The sequence below is a fragment of the Denticeps clupeoides genome, chromosome 4 (assembly GCF_900700375.1).
Source record: "Denticeps clupeoides chromosome 4, fDenClu1.1, whole genome shotgun sequence".
NCBI lineage: Eukaryota > Metazoa > Chordata > Actinopteri > Clupeiformes > Denticipitidae > Denticeps > Denticeps clupeoides.
In genome coordinates this window covers 23874692-23892705 of record NC_041710.1, presented here as the reverse complement: position 1 = coordinate 23892705, position 18014 = coordinate 23874692, and the positions used below count along the sequence as shown (strand labels likewise).

The following is an 18014-nucleotide window of genomic DNA, read 5'->3' as shown; positions in this document are numbered from 1 at the left end:
TTCTTTTTTGTAAGACAGCTCATCACTAACCTTCACTTGCCCATTGCAACCCTTTTCTTCTGTGCAAGTGTGGTCTGCTGGCTGAGATGAATGAGTGGGCTGTTGTTCTGGATGGGTGGCTTCCCTAGGACCGTGGGGGTGGGGTGGGTGGAGTGGGCCAGCCCTTTCAGTCCCGTCGTGGACCCGAGGACGTGGAAACGACAAACATACTCTTTCCGTACTCATTTGGTACCGGGAGTAACGGCGAGTAACGGCGAGTAACAGGTTAACGCTTCTCGGCCACTCTGGAATACACATGAAGAGGAGGAAAAAAACATCCCACGTCGTTTCACTCCATGATGGAATAGTCTCCGCATCTTGAGCAATAGCCCCGGCTGGATTCCACGACCAGGCAAGTCAGAAACTGACGAAACGGTGTGTATGTGTGTGTGTGTATGTGTGTGTTGTAGCTTAGGCTGGGAAGAGACCACAGCTGTCCGTACTTTTTGATTTCTGTAAAAAAAAAATCAGAGCTGGAAGTCGCTTTGTGCTTGTGACGTGCGGGTCACCAGCAGGCACGGCGCCCGCGTCTGGATCACTCGTGGGACGCTCCTCGGCACGACATCTCCCCACTTTACTGGCACCTGGTGAGGTGAACGCCACGAGCGGACCGGAGGAACCGGTTTGTCGCCATTGTGGGCCGATTTAAAGAGCGTCACCGTGGGTAGGGTCGGGTATCGCCGTTGCGCACCGCTCTCGGCGGACGACTTTTTTTTTTTCCACGACCACGGGACGAGCCCTGATCGGTCGGGCCACGACTCGCGGCGCGACCATGGAGGCGCATCGGACGCGTGCGCCGCGTGTTTCCGAGTAGCCACGCGGACCAGATGTGAGTGGCGTGGGAAGCCCGTTTTAAATACGTGCCGCGATTAGATTAACTTTAAACAGCTGGATCGATGGCTTTGGGGCGCTAGCGCGCTAGCAGCGCGTACGCTCGGATTCCACGCCCGTTGACGTGTGTGTGTGTGTGTGTGTGTGTGTGTGTGCGTGCTTTCTTCCCAGGGATACAATGTTGCTGGCCTCCGCGGTGGTCGTTTGGGAATGGCTCAACGAGCACGGACGCTGGCGGCCCTACGGCCCGGCCGTGTCTCACCACATCGAGGCGACGATCAGAAGCGACCCCCGCGGCGGCAGCGTCGTGCTAGGCCAAGCCGACAGCCGCCTCTCCCCCTACATCATCGACCTGCACTCCATGCATCAGTTCCGACAGGACACAGGTACGAGCGAGTCCCGTCTGGGCATTCTGGTCGACCGTAGAAAACGTGTCTTCTGCATGAGATCAGACGTGCAGCTGTTCCTTTGGCAGGAGTTGGATGGAGCAGCTTTGGGTAGACTCATCAGAAGATGGTTTTTCCCTCTAATAATGAAAGGCCAAAGTCCCTGGTTGTATTTCAGCAGAGTCCTCTCAAACCTCATCCAGCGTTTAAACATGTCATTTGGGGGCAATCATGTGGTTTTAAGATAAAGTTGGAGTTGTTGGTGTTTGTCAAAATGAACAAAAACATTCTGTGTAATATGAGCCATGATCACATGAGCAAAAAGGACAGTCAGTGTTTGGAACAGATTTTTTTATCTGTAGATGATTTGGTGATGTTGCTAGAAAAGTAAGCATTATTTTCTCGCCTATCTTGTACTGTTTGTTGTATGGTTTTATTTTGAACCTATACAGTATCAGGGCATGGCCTTCATATGGCCCTAAGCCTTCATTTTAGTTAGTAAAATTTAGCCATACTACATTAAAAACCCTTGCATTTCAAGGTTAATTGGTGCCTGTGTTTTGCATAAGAAATGATGACAAATATTGTCATTACTTTAAGATGACTATAAATAAGGTTTGTGGGACAACAGAGACAAGACTCTTCCAAAACAAAACCAAAAAAAAAAGTGAAATGAAACTATAGTGCAAAATTCCCTGTTTTCACCATACAATATGTTGTATGGGATACAATATAACAGTATATAATACATGTATATGCATGTAATAATACATTATGGATACATGTAATATGGATATAATACATGTCAGCACAGTGTGTTGTAGAGGATGAGAATGATCTTTTGTCACACATTTCACTGGCTGGTAAGGGTCCTGATGACTTGTTCTTAATATTGCCTTTAGCGTCTTTTCATATCTTCACCAGATAGGCTGTGAAAATAAGCGTTATTCATCAGACTTGGTCATCTACTGCATTCTTTCATCACCTATGATTTCATGGCCCTGTACACTGTGGACCAATATGTATTAGTTTGTGGAGTCAGACCTGCTCGGCCTTGCTTCACATTTTGGGTGTATTTTTTATCCCACACAGGCAGGTGTAATTTGAACAATACCGAACAATACCTTCTTCAACATGATGAGCTCCTCATTCGATGAGAAATTCAGCCAAATCTCTCTTTATTCTTTACTAGAGCCATTACTGTGGATGTAACTGTCCTATTCCAGTCTGTTTGACTGCTTAACCCTTCTTAACGTGATGTGTTAATAATATTATATTTTAATTTATTATTATTATTTTTACAAATTTCACCAAATTCACATTTTTATAACAGTTTCGGTTTCAAACATATTTCACACAGACACAAGCTTGTCAACTGACTAAATAGTGCTGGGAATTTTTGCCAGAGCTGTACATCCAGACAATGAACTAATTTATGGGAATCTTCTTTGTGAACAATGAAGATTGTTTGCAGCTCTCTGCTGTCATCATGGATTTATTTTGCCCATAGACTGAGCATGTTTTTTTACCAAGATCTAAATGCTTTTTAACCCTCGCCTAAATTAGTGAAAGTGCTCTAATGCTGTGCTGAGCTGTAATTCATATAAACCTGTGTTGAAATTTTTAAAAACAAAATATTTCTTCCACATTTCAACAGAAAGAACTTGAACATATGGGGACATTGCTTGGATTGTGTGTGTGTGTGAGAGAGAGAGACTTAGTGACTGAAGAACAGCTGCTGTCTGAGTCCTGCAGTACCCCAGCTGGTCTGGCCAAACAAGGCACATTTCCCAAACCCTAACAAAGCTGAGGGGTCAAAGGGCAGTGGTTGCAGGGTTTTTTTGCCGTTGGGTGCACACATCCTCATTTAGATACACGCTTTTCAACACAACCGACTGCTGAGCAGAAAGAGGCACCGAGAGGGGAAGACGGTTGCTTCAGTTTTAAAAAAATGAGGGATAGAGCGCTGAAAGAAAGTGGACAAGAGAGGGGAGCTTAGGGGAGGAAAAGTTTCTCTCTTGTGCAAGGGGCAGATTGGAGATTCAGCAATCCGTGGAGGCCCCCTTGGGTGCAGTCATTGACCGTATGCATTCCAGCACAGGACACAAGCTTGGATCGTTTCCACCTAATGACTCTCATGTGATTGGGTTGAGATGTTGGAGGCTGCGGAGTGAGAGAACAGGAAATGGGAGCAACAGTTCTCATTTTCAAGCTATTCAAGCTTATTAGAGGGTTCCAATGTTTCAAATGACCATTTTCTTCAACATTTCACAAAACATTGCCACCCATCTATTTAAATTGGGTTTTATATAGGCTGTAAGATGTTCTTGTGCATTTTTGTCATGATGAAATGTGTAGCAAAGGGACGTAATTGTGGGATCAAGATATAGGCGGTTTTGTGTAAAGTGATCAGAATAAGGAAAGGTGTGAAGGGATAAATAAGACATATGCCCACCTCTTTATGGCTACAGCTCATTTGGGAGAGCTGATGGCTTTACCATTGTCTGAGATTCAGGAAGAAATGAGAGGAGGCAATGAGAAGGAGGAGTCTATAGATGCAAAGAATGAGTAACAATGGACCAGATGGGTAGTTCCATTGTGCAGACTCAGGGGTCCTGGGATCCTGAGCCTCATGTCATTCTGTCTGATATGTAGTCTTAGTCAGCAACTTCGTCATGTTTATGCGCTTTTTTGATTGGCATGTGAAATACAACCATCTGTTTCGATCTGTTTATATGGCCTCACTCAGAAATATTTTGTTGGGTGAAATAAAAATCTTACTTTTAATTTTGCAATTGGCTAATTCAATTCAACACTTAGTTTGGACTAGGGTAGGGCTGAAACGATTATTCGAATGATTCGATTACAAACAAATGTTCGAGCAAAATTCTTTGCCTCCAGGCTTCGCTTAATTCGTCACAAAGTCCATCTATTATCGTATTGCTCGGCGGAGCTACGCAATGCGTTTTTACACGGACTGTTTTAACTGTAGTGCATTTTTAAGGAAGTGCAAGATTTAAGGAGGCGCAATTTATTTTGAGCTCTATGGAAATTAAGATACCGGTGTGTGTAAAAGGCATAAAATGTTTAAATTGTGGGACCATTTTACGCTGCGTAAGGTGGACAATGTAGTGCAATGTATACACTGTAAAACGGACCTGACTTACCATAATAGAACTTCGTCAATGCTACAGAACCTTAACCGAACAAATCCTCACGTAAACCGCACTCCTCCAAGGGGACTCTGAGCTTCTACAAGGTATTGTATTTTTAGGATTGCTAACTAACATTAGCGCTTCTTATAACGTATGTTACTTGTAATTATTTGTGTTATGAGTCGATAGTGACGAGGCATAATAAGTAACAAGAGAGCACGCACACACACACACTGATATGTTACATCTCAAAACACGCCTTCCCCAAACATAAGGTAGTAATAATAAATGCTACAGATGGACTAATCTACACTCATTAGCATATAGATTTACTTTTGGGCGAGTTTATAGCATTTTTTGCACATCAATGTTTTTTTTTTCTTCCCCACACATGCACTAAGACAAATTCTCTCTCTCTCTATTTTGCACATAACATTGTACAAAGGCAAACATTCTACCTACCTACCTCATCTGGATGCAACTGGAAACTGAACTGTATTATTTAAGTGGGATTATTAGTAATACTTGAATTGTTTATTTATATTTTCTTTTTACTATTTTGTACATTTATACTTTTTATTTTTTTGTTATTCTCAGATGGGCTATAGCAGGGGGTGCACCCCTTTTTCCTTTTTTTATTAAAACTAAGGACAAATAGGCTAACCTATGTTTGTGAATTTCATAGTTTTTTTCATGTACATCATGAATGTTTCACAGAAAGATTGATTAAATGGGCTTAATTTTGGAGCCAGTAACTCAATGGTTTTAAGCTTTGATCTAATAAAAATGTTCAGTTTGAATAAAACTTTTTTTTTGTGAGGAATAATTGCAAATTGCTTGCTCATTTTCAGAGGATTTTCATGTAACCCTAACACACTAGAGTTAGAGTTGTTTAAAAACGCAAAAGAATGATCTATCTGATTACTCGATTAATCAACGAAAAAAATCGTCAGAATACTTGATTCCAAAAATATTCGATAGTTTCAGCCCTAGACTATGGCTGCATGATAAATATAATTGCAATTGAGATGTCAGATTGTGCGATTGCATGAATGCAAAATCATACGATTTAAATTATGAGCACGTGGACTGAAGCAACAATATATTTCATTTATTAACTGAGACCGGCTGCTCAGTCTCTCTTCAATCTGTTAACTGTCCCTGCCATGTCCTGCAGAGCTGCAAATCCTGGCCCGAATTATTTGGGTTCAGGCTCAAATTTCTGTCATTTTAGTTTAGTCTTGGGTGGGGTCAGGTTGAGCTGTAAATGAGTGGCCTGCAAACATGAAATTCTGGTCTATAGTACCTATCCTTTCCATATGAGTTGCTGCTCATAAATTTGTTTTAATGATTCGTAAAAGTGTTTCACATGGTGTAATTTTGTCATATTAAATCCAACATTTTTAATGTAATGTTAATTTTATTTGCAAATCTTGGACACAATTCCTTTCCCTCTTAGTCTAGTGCTTGTAGTGCACAGAAAGCCAAAACTAGCCATTTAAAAACCTGTACTTGTTGGGTTGGGTGGGATTCTGTCGGGCTCTGGCTGGGTCATTTTTTTCTGGCCAGACTTTTTCCCCAAATAGTGCAGCCCAAGGACTGCTGACCAGCTTGATTATCTACCTTGTTCCATCATGGCACCACTGGCACACCAGGTGGCAGCAAATTTTCATTGTTCTCCATGTCTCCCAATTACCCTTCCTGTGTTTCCAATTACTAATTTATATAAGAGCTCTCCATTTATGGTCACTCGTTTGTATTTGGTTCCTTCAATAGACTTCATGCTACTTCCACATAAGGATGAGGGCTGTTCTGTTTTAGTATATATGCTGCAGCTGTGCCACTTTCTTATGTTTAGTCCCATGCTATAATTGTTTCAGGCTAAGGGCCAATTGAAGGTTCAATTACATCGTCTGCTCTCTTGAAAAGACATATTATAATTGCCTTTTGATTCTCAGTCAACTGTTAAAAGGAGTTGCAAACGAGTGCAAACAAACCTTTGTTTGAGCATTTCAATTGCCTACAGGTGTCATATATCCCACCACAACTGTCTGTTTTTCATTCATTTGTGCAAAACAGACTATTTTGTTGGTATTTCATGTTACTTAAGGGACTCCGTAGTAGTGATCTACTTATCTCCCCCCTGAACAAACAACGGTACTATATGTGCATACACTGTATTCGTTGTTTTTCCTCATAGTTTGATGACAAGAAACACAGAGCTAGTGAATAATCTTGTAATTAGTTACAGTCTAACTTTTCATGATGGTTTCTCTCCAGACGCCTGGTGAATGTAGACGTTGTCCCAGCAGCTAAGCATCACTGCCTTCTTCATTTTTGTGGGAAGCCTGTGATGTGACAAATGTTAGGGTTAGTAGGAAAACCCTAACCCTAACCTTAAAAAAACAGACAATGCCCCTCAAAAAAAAAAAAAAAAAAAGGTTTTATACCAATTATTCGGCAGGTGTCAGATGTCATGACACAAAGAAATGGGAGGGTCCAGGTGCAGGTTGAATACAAATACGGAACAAACAGTGGTGGCCTAGCGGTTAAGGAAGTGGCCCTGTAATCAGAAGGTTGCTGGTTCGAATCCCGATCTGCCAAGGTGCCACTGAGCAAAGCACCGTCCCAAAACGCTGCTCCCCGGGCGCCTGTCATGGCTGCCCACTGCTCACTCAGGGTGATGGGTTAAATGCAGAGGACAAATTTCACTGTGTGCACCGTGTGCTGTGCTGCTGTGTATCACGTGTGACAATCACTTCACTTAAAAAAATATAGGGCTCTGCTTTGAGAAAGGGGAAGTGGAAAAGGAAAGGCTCTTTCTGCAGGCACATGGCACAAACTCACTTAGCAGACTTTAAAGAAGGGAACACTGGTGCAGGGATTCAGAAGGGGCGTGGCCTGCACTCAGTGCCTCGGGACCGGTAACCTATCTTCTGCATTGGAATCTAGACTTTGTTTACTGTCTGTTTATAAGATCAGTTGCAGGATTGTGTATGACTAACAATTTTGCATTTTATATCATAGGTAGATAGGGTTTTGTGCAGTATTATCAAGTGTAGTGCTATCAGTAGCTTACTCAAGGTTCCCCTGAGGTGTGAATTAGGGGGTAGGGCTTAGTGGTTTCTAGTGAAGGTGGTGTCAGCCCAGCCTTCAGAATGTTTTGTGGAATTCGGGGCTCAGCATGGCAGTGGTATGCTTCCTAATTTGAGTAACTTGGAAAGGATCCATGTCAGCTTCACTTAGACCCTCCACCTGAGTCCTTCAGGGCTCAGTACTCTGTCCTCTCCTTTTCTCCCTCTACACTAGATTACTTGGTGAGGTGATTTCCTCACGTGGGTTATGCTATGCTGATGACACACAGCTCATCTTCTCTTTTTCTCCCTCAGATGTACATTTTTCAGATTATGGGTCTGCTTCTTTACCCGCAAGGCCACCACTGCCAATAATGTTTTCATCCTTTTCAAATTCTCCCACATTACCCGACAGCCACGCTCCCTCCACAACGGCCAACAAATTACGCCTATGGTTGTAGACATTAGCATACCTCAACTTTATCAAATACCTGTTGCCAACCAAAACCTACCAACCTACCATATCTAACATGTTTATTAAACCTCATGTTTATTACTGCTAAACAGGCATTACATTATCAGACAACACATGATTATCCATTGAGAGTGTCACCTTTGTATTCTTTTTCAGTAAAATAAGACCTCTCAGTGTTATTAACTTTAATATCTCTACATGTTTTGCATGTCTTTGAAGGTACCCTTAGGCCAGTGAGACGCAGCTTCTATGACCCTTCTTCTGCACCAGGACATGGCTGGATTTGGGAGTGGGAGAATGACGCTGGCTCATGGACGACTTATGACACAGAGGTTGGCATCGCAATCCAGGCAGCACATGAATGGCAGCAGCCTTGGCTGGATTTGGCACCGCTGGGTTTCTGCTACCTCATTGACTTTCAGAGCATGACTCAGATCAACCATCAGACACAACGGCGTCGACGCATCCAGTGCCGCTCTGACCTTGCCTACCCACTGGTTTCTGGCCCCTTGCCAAAGTTGACCAAGAGCAGCTTTGGAACTGTGGGTGTTTCAGCTGGTGGAGGACTCAATGGTGCTTGTGAGACAGTTCTGGGAAGCAGGGGCTCAGCAAAGAAGCTCCTTGGTGTTAGTGTTTCTGGTACAAGTTTGACTGGGGGAAGCAGCAGCAGTACTGGGAATGCCATGTACTCCAGCAACATGCTCTCACCGTCATCTTTTACACAGCCAGGCCAGTCATGTGCCTGTCAGCAGTGCATGCTGGTTCTGAGCGTGAAAACCAATGCCATGGCTGCCTCACACACTCTAGGGCGCAAGCCTTTGCAGACCAAGCCATCTCTTAGCCCCAAAGGTACAACAGCAACAACGACCTCCACTTCTTCCCAGTTAACAACAAACTCATACTCACGCACTTTGCCGCTGAAACTCTCTTCTGGCCACGCTTGCTCATCCAGCAAGAATGATGCTTCCTTTTCCCACTCCCTTTCCTTGCTCACCTCCAGGGCCGCTAACATTTACCTCTCTTCCCGTCGGCCACCTCCGCCAGCTGCGACCCCGCCTTTGCCTCCGCAAGCAGACAGCCAGCAGCCCCAATTTCCAGTCACACCCACCACCCCACTCACCTCACCCACCTGTACACCCTCAGTGCCTACAGCTACTCTCATCACCACAGCAACCAAAACGTCCACCACTACCTCGACTTCCTCGTCCATGCCTTTGCCTACACCAGCTGTGCCTGTGCAGCGCTCCGCTGCTTGTGCAGCCCCACTGCCACCCCGTGCCAGCCTTACAGGTCTCAGCCGGCCTGCTCTGCAGCGCATCGCTATGGCACAGTCAAGGGCACTCATTGCATCTGGGTGAGTACAGAAAGCATTTGCAGAAATCATTTTTTGTAGAACAGTGGGTGTGGAGACCACAATTTGCAATGTAGATATGGCAAAATCATTCATTTAAAATAATTTCTGGCTGGTTTAAGTGTCTAATTATAGACACAAAATTGCCCTAGTTTAAATTAAAGTATCCACTGTCTTCTTATTTTTATGAAACTTTTCCTTTACTCTTTACACCATTGTGATCAAATTGGAAGAACCAGATTTAGCTATGTTTTGTTTTCTTTGTGGCAGTGTACTATATATTAAAAATGACTTCTTTATGTTGTGTTAATATTAACATATGAAACAGTGACAACACTTTTGATGAGCAAATACTTCCTGCTCACACACACCAATAGAATGTTTATGACAAAAGAATTTCCCTTGTGATTGTAAAGAGCACACAGGAAAACATCATAGAAATTCCAGAGGTGAAGGGTGGACATCAGAGATTAACAGAGACTTTGTTAATCTCACTCCATTAATTATTAGCAGTGTATTTAACTCATCTGATGTTACCTGGGAATGGCACAATAGAAGTAACAGGAATGAACAATTTCTAATTTATTAACACAGGAAGATTACTATTGCAATTATGTGGAAATATTGTATGAGAAAAATAGTACCAATGTAACAGAAAAAAAAACAAATGAATGGAAAGGAGAATCTGAGGGGGGGCGAACCCCCGATGGAGGGAGGAAAAGAAGAGAAAGTAACTGTAAAGAGAACCTCTTTTATGCTTGGCATTTGACGCTCACAAAGGTTGCCACAGACCAATCCGATTGTTTGGTGTTTCTGCCTTTTCAAGCAGAACTCCTGAAATTGGAATACAGTGGTAATCCACCCCCAACAAGACTTTTCCATCATGGCACCTCAGGCCATTTGTTGGCCTTTTGATACCCTGGTGATACTTCTTGTTCATGAGCGGAAAACCACAGCTAGTAGAGGGTCTTCATGGACCTGGAAATTCCCATCTTACAGGATAAATGAAGGCCTTGTTTTATTTTATTTTGTCCTCCGTTGCCCTTTATATTGTGTGTGTCTGAGAATGTGTGTGTTTCACACACCACTAAATCATCAAGATGATGGCCATCTGGGTACATCTGTCCAGAGTAGAGGAATGAAAATGGAGGGAGTGAAGAATATGGTAGAGGGTGTGTGTACTTTGTTGAGGGGCTTGACCAGGGTGAGAACCTCCCCCCATCGTCCTGTCCTTTTACTGCTTCCCAGGCTTCAGTGAGTTTAGATCGGGAGGGGTCCCCAGTGTCCTTGTGTGTTTCCGTGGCAACTTTTCTAACACACAAGCATTAGTAGACTGGATTACCACAACAATGTGGCCTCTTCGCACTGCATGGTTAGTGGGCAAGTGGAGGCAGGTTGTGGGTAACTGAAAGGAGAACACAAAAACCAAGGACAGAGTGATTATTGTCTCGATCTATGCTAAAAGAACCTAGCAAGACACTTCTTGGTGTAAATTAAAATCAGGGCTGTGGTCATGTCTAGACAGATGAGAGCATTGAAAGACAGGCACACCTCAGACGACCACTGGTGGCAGAAAGGGGAAGACCATGTATGAATATAAAACAAAGGCTGACCTGGATAAACCAGGGTTATGGATGTGGTCATTTGAGACACAGCCACACTTCACAAGGACGTGTCATAAGAGCAAATGCTTATGCTGAGGATTTATTAATTTGAATAATGCAAGATTATAATACATAACAAAATGTAGAAACATTCACAAATGTACAAAGATTATATTGTAAAAACTATTTTGTGAAACCTTCCACCCTTCAGTCCACACCATGCACTGACTGTATAAACATACAGAAGTAGTAAATTTCTGTAGTAGGGATTAGGTTATACAGGGTGGGCCATTTATATGGATGCACCTTAATAAAATGGGAATGGTTGATGACATTGAACACACACTGGTCAGAAACTTGTAAATAACTAATGAAAGAATAAAACCAAGCAAACCATTGTTTTTCTTGTGAAATTATCAATAAATTTAATGTGTCACATGACCCTCTTCCTATAGAAAAAACAAAAGTTGGATCCAATGTGGCCACTATGGTCACCACCCATCTTGAAAAGTTTGTCCCCTCACATAAACTAATGTGCCACAAACAGGACGTTAATATCACCAACCATTCCCATTTTATTAAGGTGTATCCATATAAATGGCCCACCCTGTATTTTACATTAGGTATTCTAATATAAAGATACTGGGCTATTGGCCATAATCATCAACTTAAAAAAATAACATTATGTTTAATAAATCTAGTAAATATGAAAGCTGATTATTTTAATTCAGTTAAAGGAAAATTTATGAAACGTTTTGGTAAAATGTACTAGTGAACATGTGTCCTATGTGACCATGCATTTCTTGGTGCTGGTCCCAACCCTTTGTAAATGGGAATGTTTGTGTCAGGAAGGGCATCCACTGTGCCAGACCCAGGTTGTGACTGGTTGATCCACTGTGGTAACCCCTAACGGGAGCAGCCCGAAAAAGGAGGATGACTACATACTAATGAACATGTGCTGCCTGCTTGACATCTTAATTTCGGTACTTTGGTACTTTGCGACAAAAAATATATCAATTAGGTGTAAGTTAGGGTGTGAAAATAAATGTATTGTGAATCAACTGGAGACATTTAATGTTGGATGTTTATTATAGTAGGGTTAGTAGCCAGCAATATGGATCTATGGATCCACAACCATTTGTTACCAATAAGTATCAATAAGTTAAACCATATGTAGCCTGCACATGATAATGAAAACAGAACTAAAAACTTTGGATTTGTGATTTGCGGTCATGTAAGCCAGAGTCAAAATGCAAGTGAATCTGAAAAGATGAATAGATGCTATGTAATGTAATAATCTACTCACCTGTGGTAGTTTTGAGCAATGTGTAGACTTGCCCTGTTTTTCACCATTGAGGCACAAGCACCCATGTACATTTTGCATGTGTGTTTTACTTTGGAACAGCTTTAGCGTAATACCTTGCTAACTCTGTTAGTGGAACAGGAGGGAAGTGTGTTAATGCTCACTGGATTAACTGTGGACATAACATTTCAAAGTACTACCCACAATATGTTGCACCAGGTGCTGAGCTCACCATCCATATGCCACATACACCTTAATTTAGAAATGATCAATTTTACTGTACTTGTTTGCTCTAATCAGGGGTGGACTATCATTTATAATATTACAACAGTAATATTTACTATATTAGTTGTTATTTGTTTTGAATTATACAATTTAATAAAATTAAATGCATAAACACAATTTTAGATTTTAAAATGTTGTTGAGGGGATTGGCATAATTATAATAACATAACAGCATTCCATGACAGCTCCTTTACGTTTAAGTTCTCAATAGGTTTACGTTTACGTTCTCAATATGTTGTAGTTGAGTCTTTTAATTAAAACATAAGCACCTAAAATTGTGTTTTGAATAATTGTGGGGCTACCTGATCTCATTTTAGTTAAGATTTTTACTGAAGACTGAAAATGTCAGTTTGTCACAATGCAGTGGCATTATTAAGACCTGGATGCATCTATTTGTGAGTACAGGAACATGTGACAGTGGGTTATCTCAGGCAGGTGTGACACATTAGGTAGGTCAGCAGATGGGAAAAGGTGGATTAGCACTATAAAAGATGTCCCCAGCGCCGTATTTACTCACAGCCAAAGGGATGGGAAGGCAGAGACTCAGGAATCATCTAAATGTGTCATCATTGAGGATATAAGATTGAAAAGATTTACAGTTCATCAGCGAACTTGAAAAGAAGGCAGTTAAAAAAATAGAGAACGTGAAGAAGAAAAGAAGAACTTTTTTTTTAAGATTGATTTTTCCTTTTCTGAAGGAACATGACTATCATCAGAACGTTTCAGTGAGTATCATTGGATCATTAAAACTCATGTTGTAGCACAAGTAGGGAAATTGTTAATTGATTTTATGTTGTTTTTTTTTGTGCAGTTTGATTCAGTACCAGTGAGACTGTTCATATAGTGTGTTTAATAATGGATATTTACTCACAGTAAATACTACTGGGAGTGATATTTGAAAATTACTGTTCAGTAATGACATTTTAATTGTCTCACTTTGAACTGGTGTGGATAACGTACTCTCATTCAATTTATTTTGATTTGGTGGGTCTTCAATATTAGTCTAATCACTGCAACCAAGACACCCATTAGAATGGAAGTTTTGTCCATCCTACTGTGATAGGTTTGGCTAGATTAATGAGCTGCTGTATATTTTTCTATTAAATTTAGATTTTAGCTTTGTGGATGTCTAACACGTGTTGGGATTACTGGTCTGTATTAAGGAGTTGTGTCAGGTGTCTGAATGGGTTGTTACACATCTATACAAGGAAATCAGGTCATTAGATCAGACACTTGAATGTTTTGAGCTGGCAGTGTGTGGAACGGCACTAATGGCTTACAGCAGTGCCATAGGGTTCATTGTCTGGTCACCGTCTGCTTAACCTTCTATGCAGACTTCAATCTGGAATCTTCAATAATTTCAAAGGGTCTACCAATAATTAGGTCAAGTGCATTCAAATCATGTGGTCATGTCAAGAACTAATACTCCCTTTTTTACAGCCTTCCACCTAAACCGTGTTTGTGCTTTCAGGGTGCCCACAGTGCCAGTGAAGAACCTGAGTGGTTCCAGCCCAGTACATCCAGCTTTAGCGGGTATCACAGGGATTTTAATGAGTGCAGCAGGGCTGCCTGTCTGCCTCACCCGTCCACCCAAACTGGTGCTACACCCACCAACTGTAAGCAAGAGTGACATCAAACCTATCCCTGGTTTGGGCCATTGCTGCCGCAAGACCACCAAAAAGCAAACACGAAAGGGTGGGTGTTGAAACATTTTGTTTACATTTTAATCTCAGACAATTAATCCAGGTTAAAAAAAAAACTAAAAACACAGACATCAATAGGTATTGGCTATGGATACTACTGAAGTGGACTGTGCATAAATTGTGCAATGTCCAGTCTAGCCGTAACAGATTGCAGGATCACATACATATTCGGTGTACCTGAATGTTGTGTAGTTTTAAAAAATGTTTTCCATGTCTTCCATAGGCAAGACTCCAGAGGAGGTAGTGAAACAATACTTACAGAAAGTCAGAGGACCCTCTGATGAGGTGAGAATTTTTTGTTCAGCTAATTTCAAATGGTCCAGGGCGATCTTTATAAACCTCTAAATTGTCGGTTTTCATTGTCAAAAACTTGCTAAAGCAAAATTTTGTCATTTTTAAGAATAAAACTTTTGGTTGCCTATTTGGTGTGTTTTTAATAAACATTAAAAGCCATATTTTCTATATAACTATTCTTATATTAACGTTGTATCCTTTGCTTTTTCATCTAAGGACTGTAATATCTGTATGGAACCTCTGGGTGGACCTTCTGGCTATAAAGGCCCTAATGTGGCCGATTTATCTCGGAGTGAGTCTGTTGGTCGTCTGGCACAGTGTGGGCACCAGTATCACCTCCAGTGCCTGGTGGCGATGTACCTCAATGGTATCAAAGATGGCAGCCTGCAGTGTCCCACATGCAAAACCATTTATGGTGTCAAGACTGGCAACCAGCCACCTGGGAAGATGGAGTATCACATTATCCCATACTCATTGCCTGGTCACCCTGACTGCAAAACCATCCGCATTATCTACAATATCCCCCCTGGTATACAGGTAAGAGCTTTTCATTTACTATAGACCAATGGTCTCCAGTTCTTTTTCTTTCCTTCTATTTTCTTTCCAGCTAGCTGGTGACAATATGAGCACAAAGAGAAGAACATGTTAGTATAGTGTGGGTTGGTGGATGGTGCAGCTTGTGTTCTGTGGAATTAAATGGGTAATATGTCAACATCACATCAAAAGATCATTCTGATTATTTTAATCGGATAGCACATTTTGCACAAAGAATAAATATGGTTGACATTCTATTTTGGTTAAATAGGCATCCTGATTTAGTTTAATATGCCCTTTTACATTCAAAAAGGCAATTTGTGAAAACCTTATAAGGAATTAAACAATTTGAGATTCTATTGTGTTTTCAGTGTTATTGTGTTCTGTGTGAAATATCACAAATAGCACTTTTATGAAATAGCATAATTGCATACTTGTACTATAATTGGTTTTTAACTTTTTATGTGTGATAAATATGGATCTTATCAGGGACCAGAGCATCCAAATCCAGGGAAACCCTTCACAGCTAGAGGCTTCCCAAGACACTGCTATCTGCCCGACAGCGAAAAGGGGCGGAAGGTATGCTCTGAAAAGTCCATATATTTTCATATGTAGTGTAATCATCTTTCTTTTTCAGTAGAGTAATTTTGTTCTGTTCTGAAAACTCTTATTTAGGTTCTCCGGTTGCTAATTGTTGCATGGGACCGTCGATTGGTTTTCTCTGTGGGGACATCCAGCACTACGGGTGAGACAGACACAGTGATTTGGAATGAAGTGCACCACAAGACTGAATTTGGCTCAAATTTGACTGGCCATGGCTACCCAGATCCAGGCCACCTGGACAATGTACTAGATGAGCTAAAGGCTCAAGGCATTACTGAAGAAGATGGTCAACTGTGAAAGATGCAGGAATCATGGTGGTGCAGTTGAGTCTAACGTTAAGCAGTTGGTGAACATGTAGGTTGCAAATGTTGAAGTATGTTTATCTCAAAATCTTGAAAAGATTTTGGCCAAAGATGGCCAAAAGTGCTTCCAATGAAGTGCTTCCATTAAGTTTGACTGTGGCTGGACAACCTGTTATCTGGTGCTGTTTGGGGATTGTAGTGTGCCTAGATAACAGTCAAAAGCATGAAAAGTGGATTATTAGTAACAGTACAACACTATGATACCATAAATATACATGTTGTGGCAAAATTTTATTTGCTATTTTGAACATTGCTACTGGACAAAGACCAAAGATGGTGACATAATTGAATTCTGATAAAATTCTGCATCTGAGGCCATAATGCTTTTATTACTTTCAAGTACATGGAATACAACAAACTAAGGAAACTGATTGGAGAAGTGGATTTATATCTGAGTGTTTTTAGGGCGGTTATACATGAGCTTTATAAGAGGGAAAGGTCTTCAGTCACACATCTTCAACTACAGACTGCATTACCACCTAGGGCTGCACGATTATGGCCACGATTATTTTTTATCAATATTGTAATCATGATTATTAATTGTGATTATTCATTATTTTAGGTTAAATATTTTTACATTGCACTTTCTATTTTTCTGTTTTTTATACTTTTTAAAAGTATAAAAAACTTTTTAGCCTGTCAACTTTTTCTGGCTTAAGAGATGACCGAAGGCAGGTCACTATGAAAATACAATTTTATTTATATTTAATATGAAAGATGAACAACCATTTACTGCTTATTTTGAAAAAAAAAAATCACTGATGATCATCTTAATTTAATCGGTCAAAAATCATGATCATGATTAAAATGTCAATAATTGTGCAGCCCTATTACCAACCCACTTCTTCCTCTCCTTCTGTATTACATTGCCCTTTCCACCAAAAAATAACAACCCTTACCACCTCACTCGACATGATCTCAGCTCTGTCTCCCTCTATTCATTTCTCTACATGCCCTCTCACTTTTGACCCCTTCTCTCTACCATTTCATCAGCCACTTATTTCATCACTCTTTATCATCTGATCTACTCTGTTATCCAAACCCAAGAGGACTTGGATCCTCCTCCTACACCCTGGCTCTCTAATGCAATATGTAGCAATCGTAGGGTGCTGCGAGCAGCAGAAAGGAAATTACAACATATCACAATCTTCTTAAAAATGTTCAATTTGAAGTACCTTCTGATAAAACAAATTTTTCCAAAAATAAATTTGATTAATGCATCCAGTATCCCTGCAAATTACACAGCATCTTTTCCTCTCTACTCAAACTACCAACTCCCCCAGCTCAACTCTCAATAATTGCTGAGGACTTTGCAAACTTTTTTGAAAAAGAAAAAAAAAAAAAACACCTTTTAACACAGATCCACCTTTTAACACAGATCCACCTGTAGTTAATACCCAGGATTCCCCATCCTCCTCATCTCTACACTGAAATGGGTGAGATCCTACAACTCATCACTTCATCCAACCCAACCACTTATTCACTGAATCCAATTCCTTCCACAATGCTTAAATGACTTCTCTTTCATCACATCCATAACATCTGGTCTCCTCCCAACAGCCTTCAAAAAGGCTTGCAAGCTTTAAACACAAATTAAAAAAATTTTTTTTTGAAAATATTTGGAATAATGTATTCTATATTAAAACAATTTACTGATCTATCTGCAGATTGGGTCCTAGTGAACCAAACAAGGGGTTTCAATTCTGAATATTTAAAGCATTTATGAAAGTCGCTCTGGATAAGATGCAAACGTAAAATGAAAATGTTGGTATATGAAAGATGGCACAGAAAAAAAGAAAGAGAGGGTTGTTTTCCAGTTTGAATGTAAATGGTTCTGGTTGTGTTTCAAAACACTAAATGGATTCGTTGTTACTTTTGACAGGTTTCATTGATATTAAATTTCAATGAACAGAATAGTCAGTTGAAGAGAATGTAGCAAGTGGTGGAAAAGAATGGAATGAACAGGCATGGATTGCTGTTTTGATGGTTAAAGAATGTATGAGTAATGTAAGATT

General features: G+C 40.7%; 1 protein-coding gene across 3 annotated transcripts; it reads left to right on the top strand.

Annotated features, from left to right (window-relative positions):
* Nucleotides 1-168: 168 nt before the first annotated feature.
* On the top strand, nt 169-17372 carry LOC114789234 (E3 ubiquitin-protein ligase DTX4-like). Of its 3 annotated transcripts, none has more exons than XM_028978430.1 (8): nt 169-391; nt 1042-1256; nt 8180-9314; nt 13975-14198; nt 14430-14491; nt 14717-15037; nt 15524-15613; nt 15710-17372. In XM_028978430.1, exons 2-8 carry the CDS (start codon nt 1049-1051, stop codon nt 15932-15934), a joined length of 2265 nt encoding a protein of 754 aa, XP_028834263.1. In that variant the 5' UTR covers nt 169-391; nt 1042-1048; the 3' UTR covers nt 15935-17372. The 3 variants fall into 3 exon arrangements, with proteins under 3 accessions (XP_028834263.1, XP_028834264.1, XP_028834262.1); XM_028978431.1 differs by lacking the exon at nt 169-391 and adding an exon at nt 491-626; XM_028978429.1 differs by lacking the exon at nt 169-391 and adding an exon at nt 636-868.
* The last annotated feature ends 642 nt before the right edge of the window (nt 17373-18014 follow it).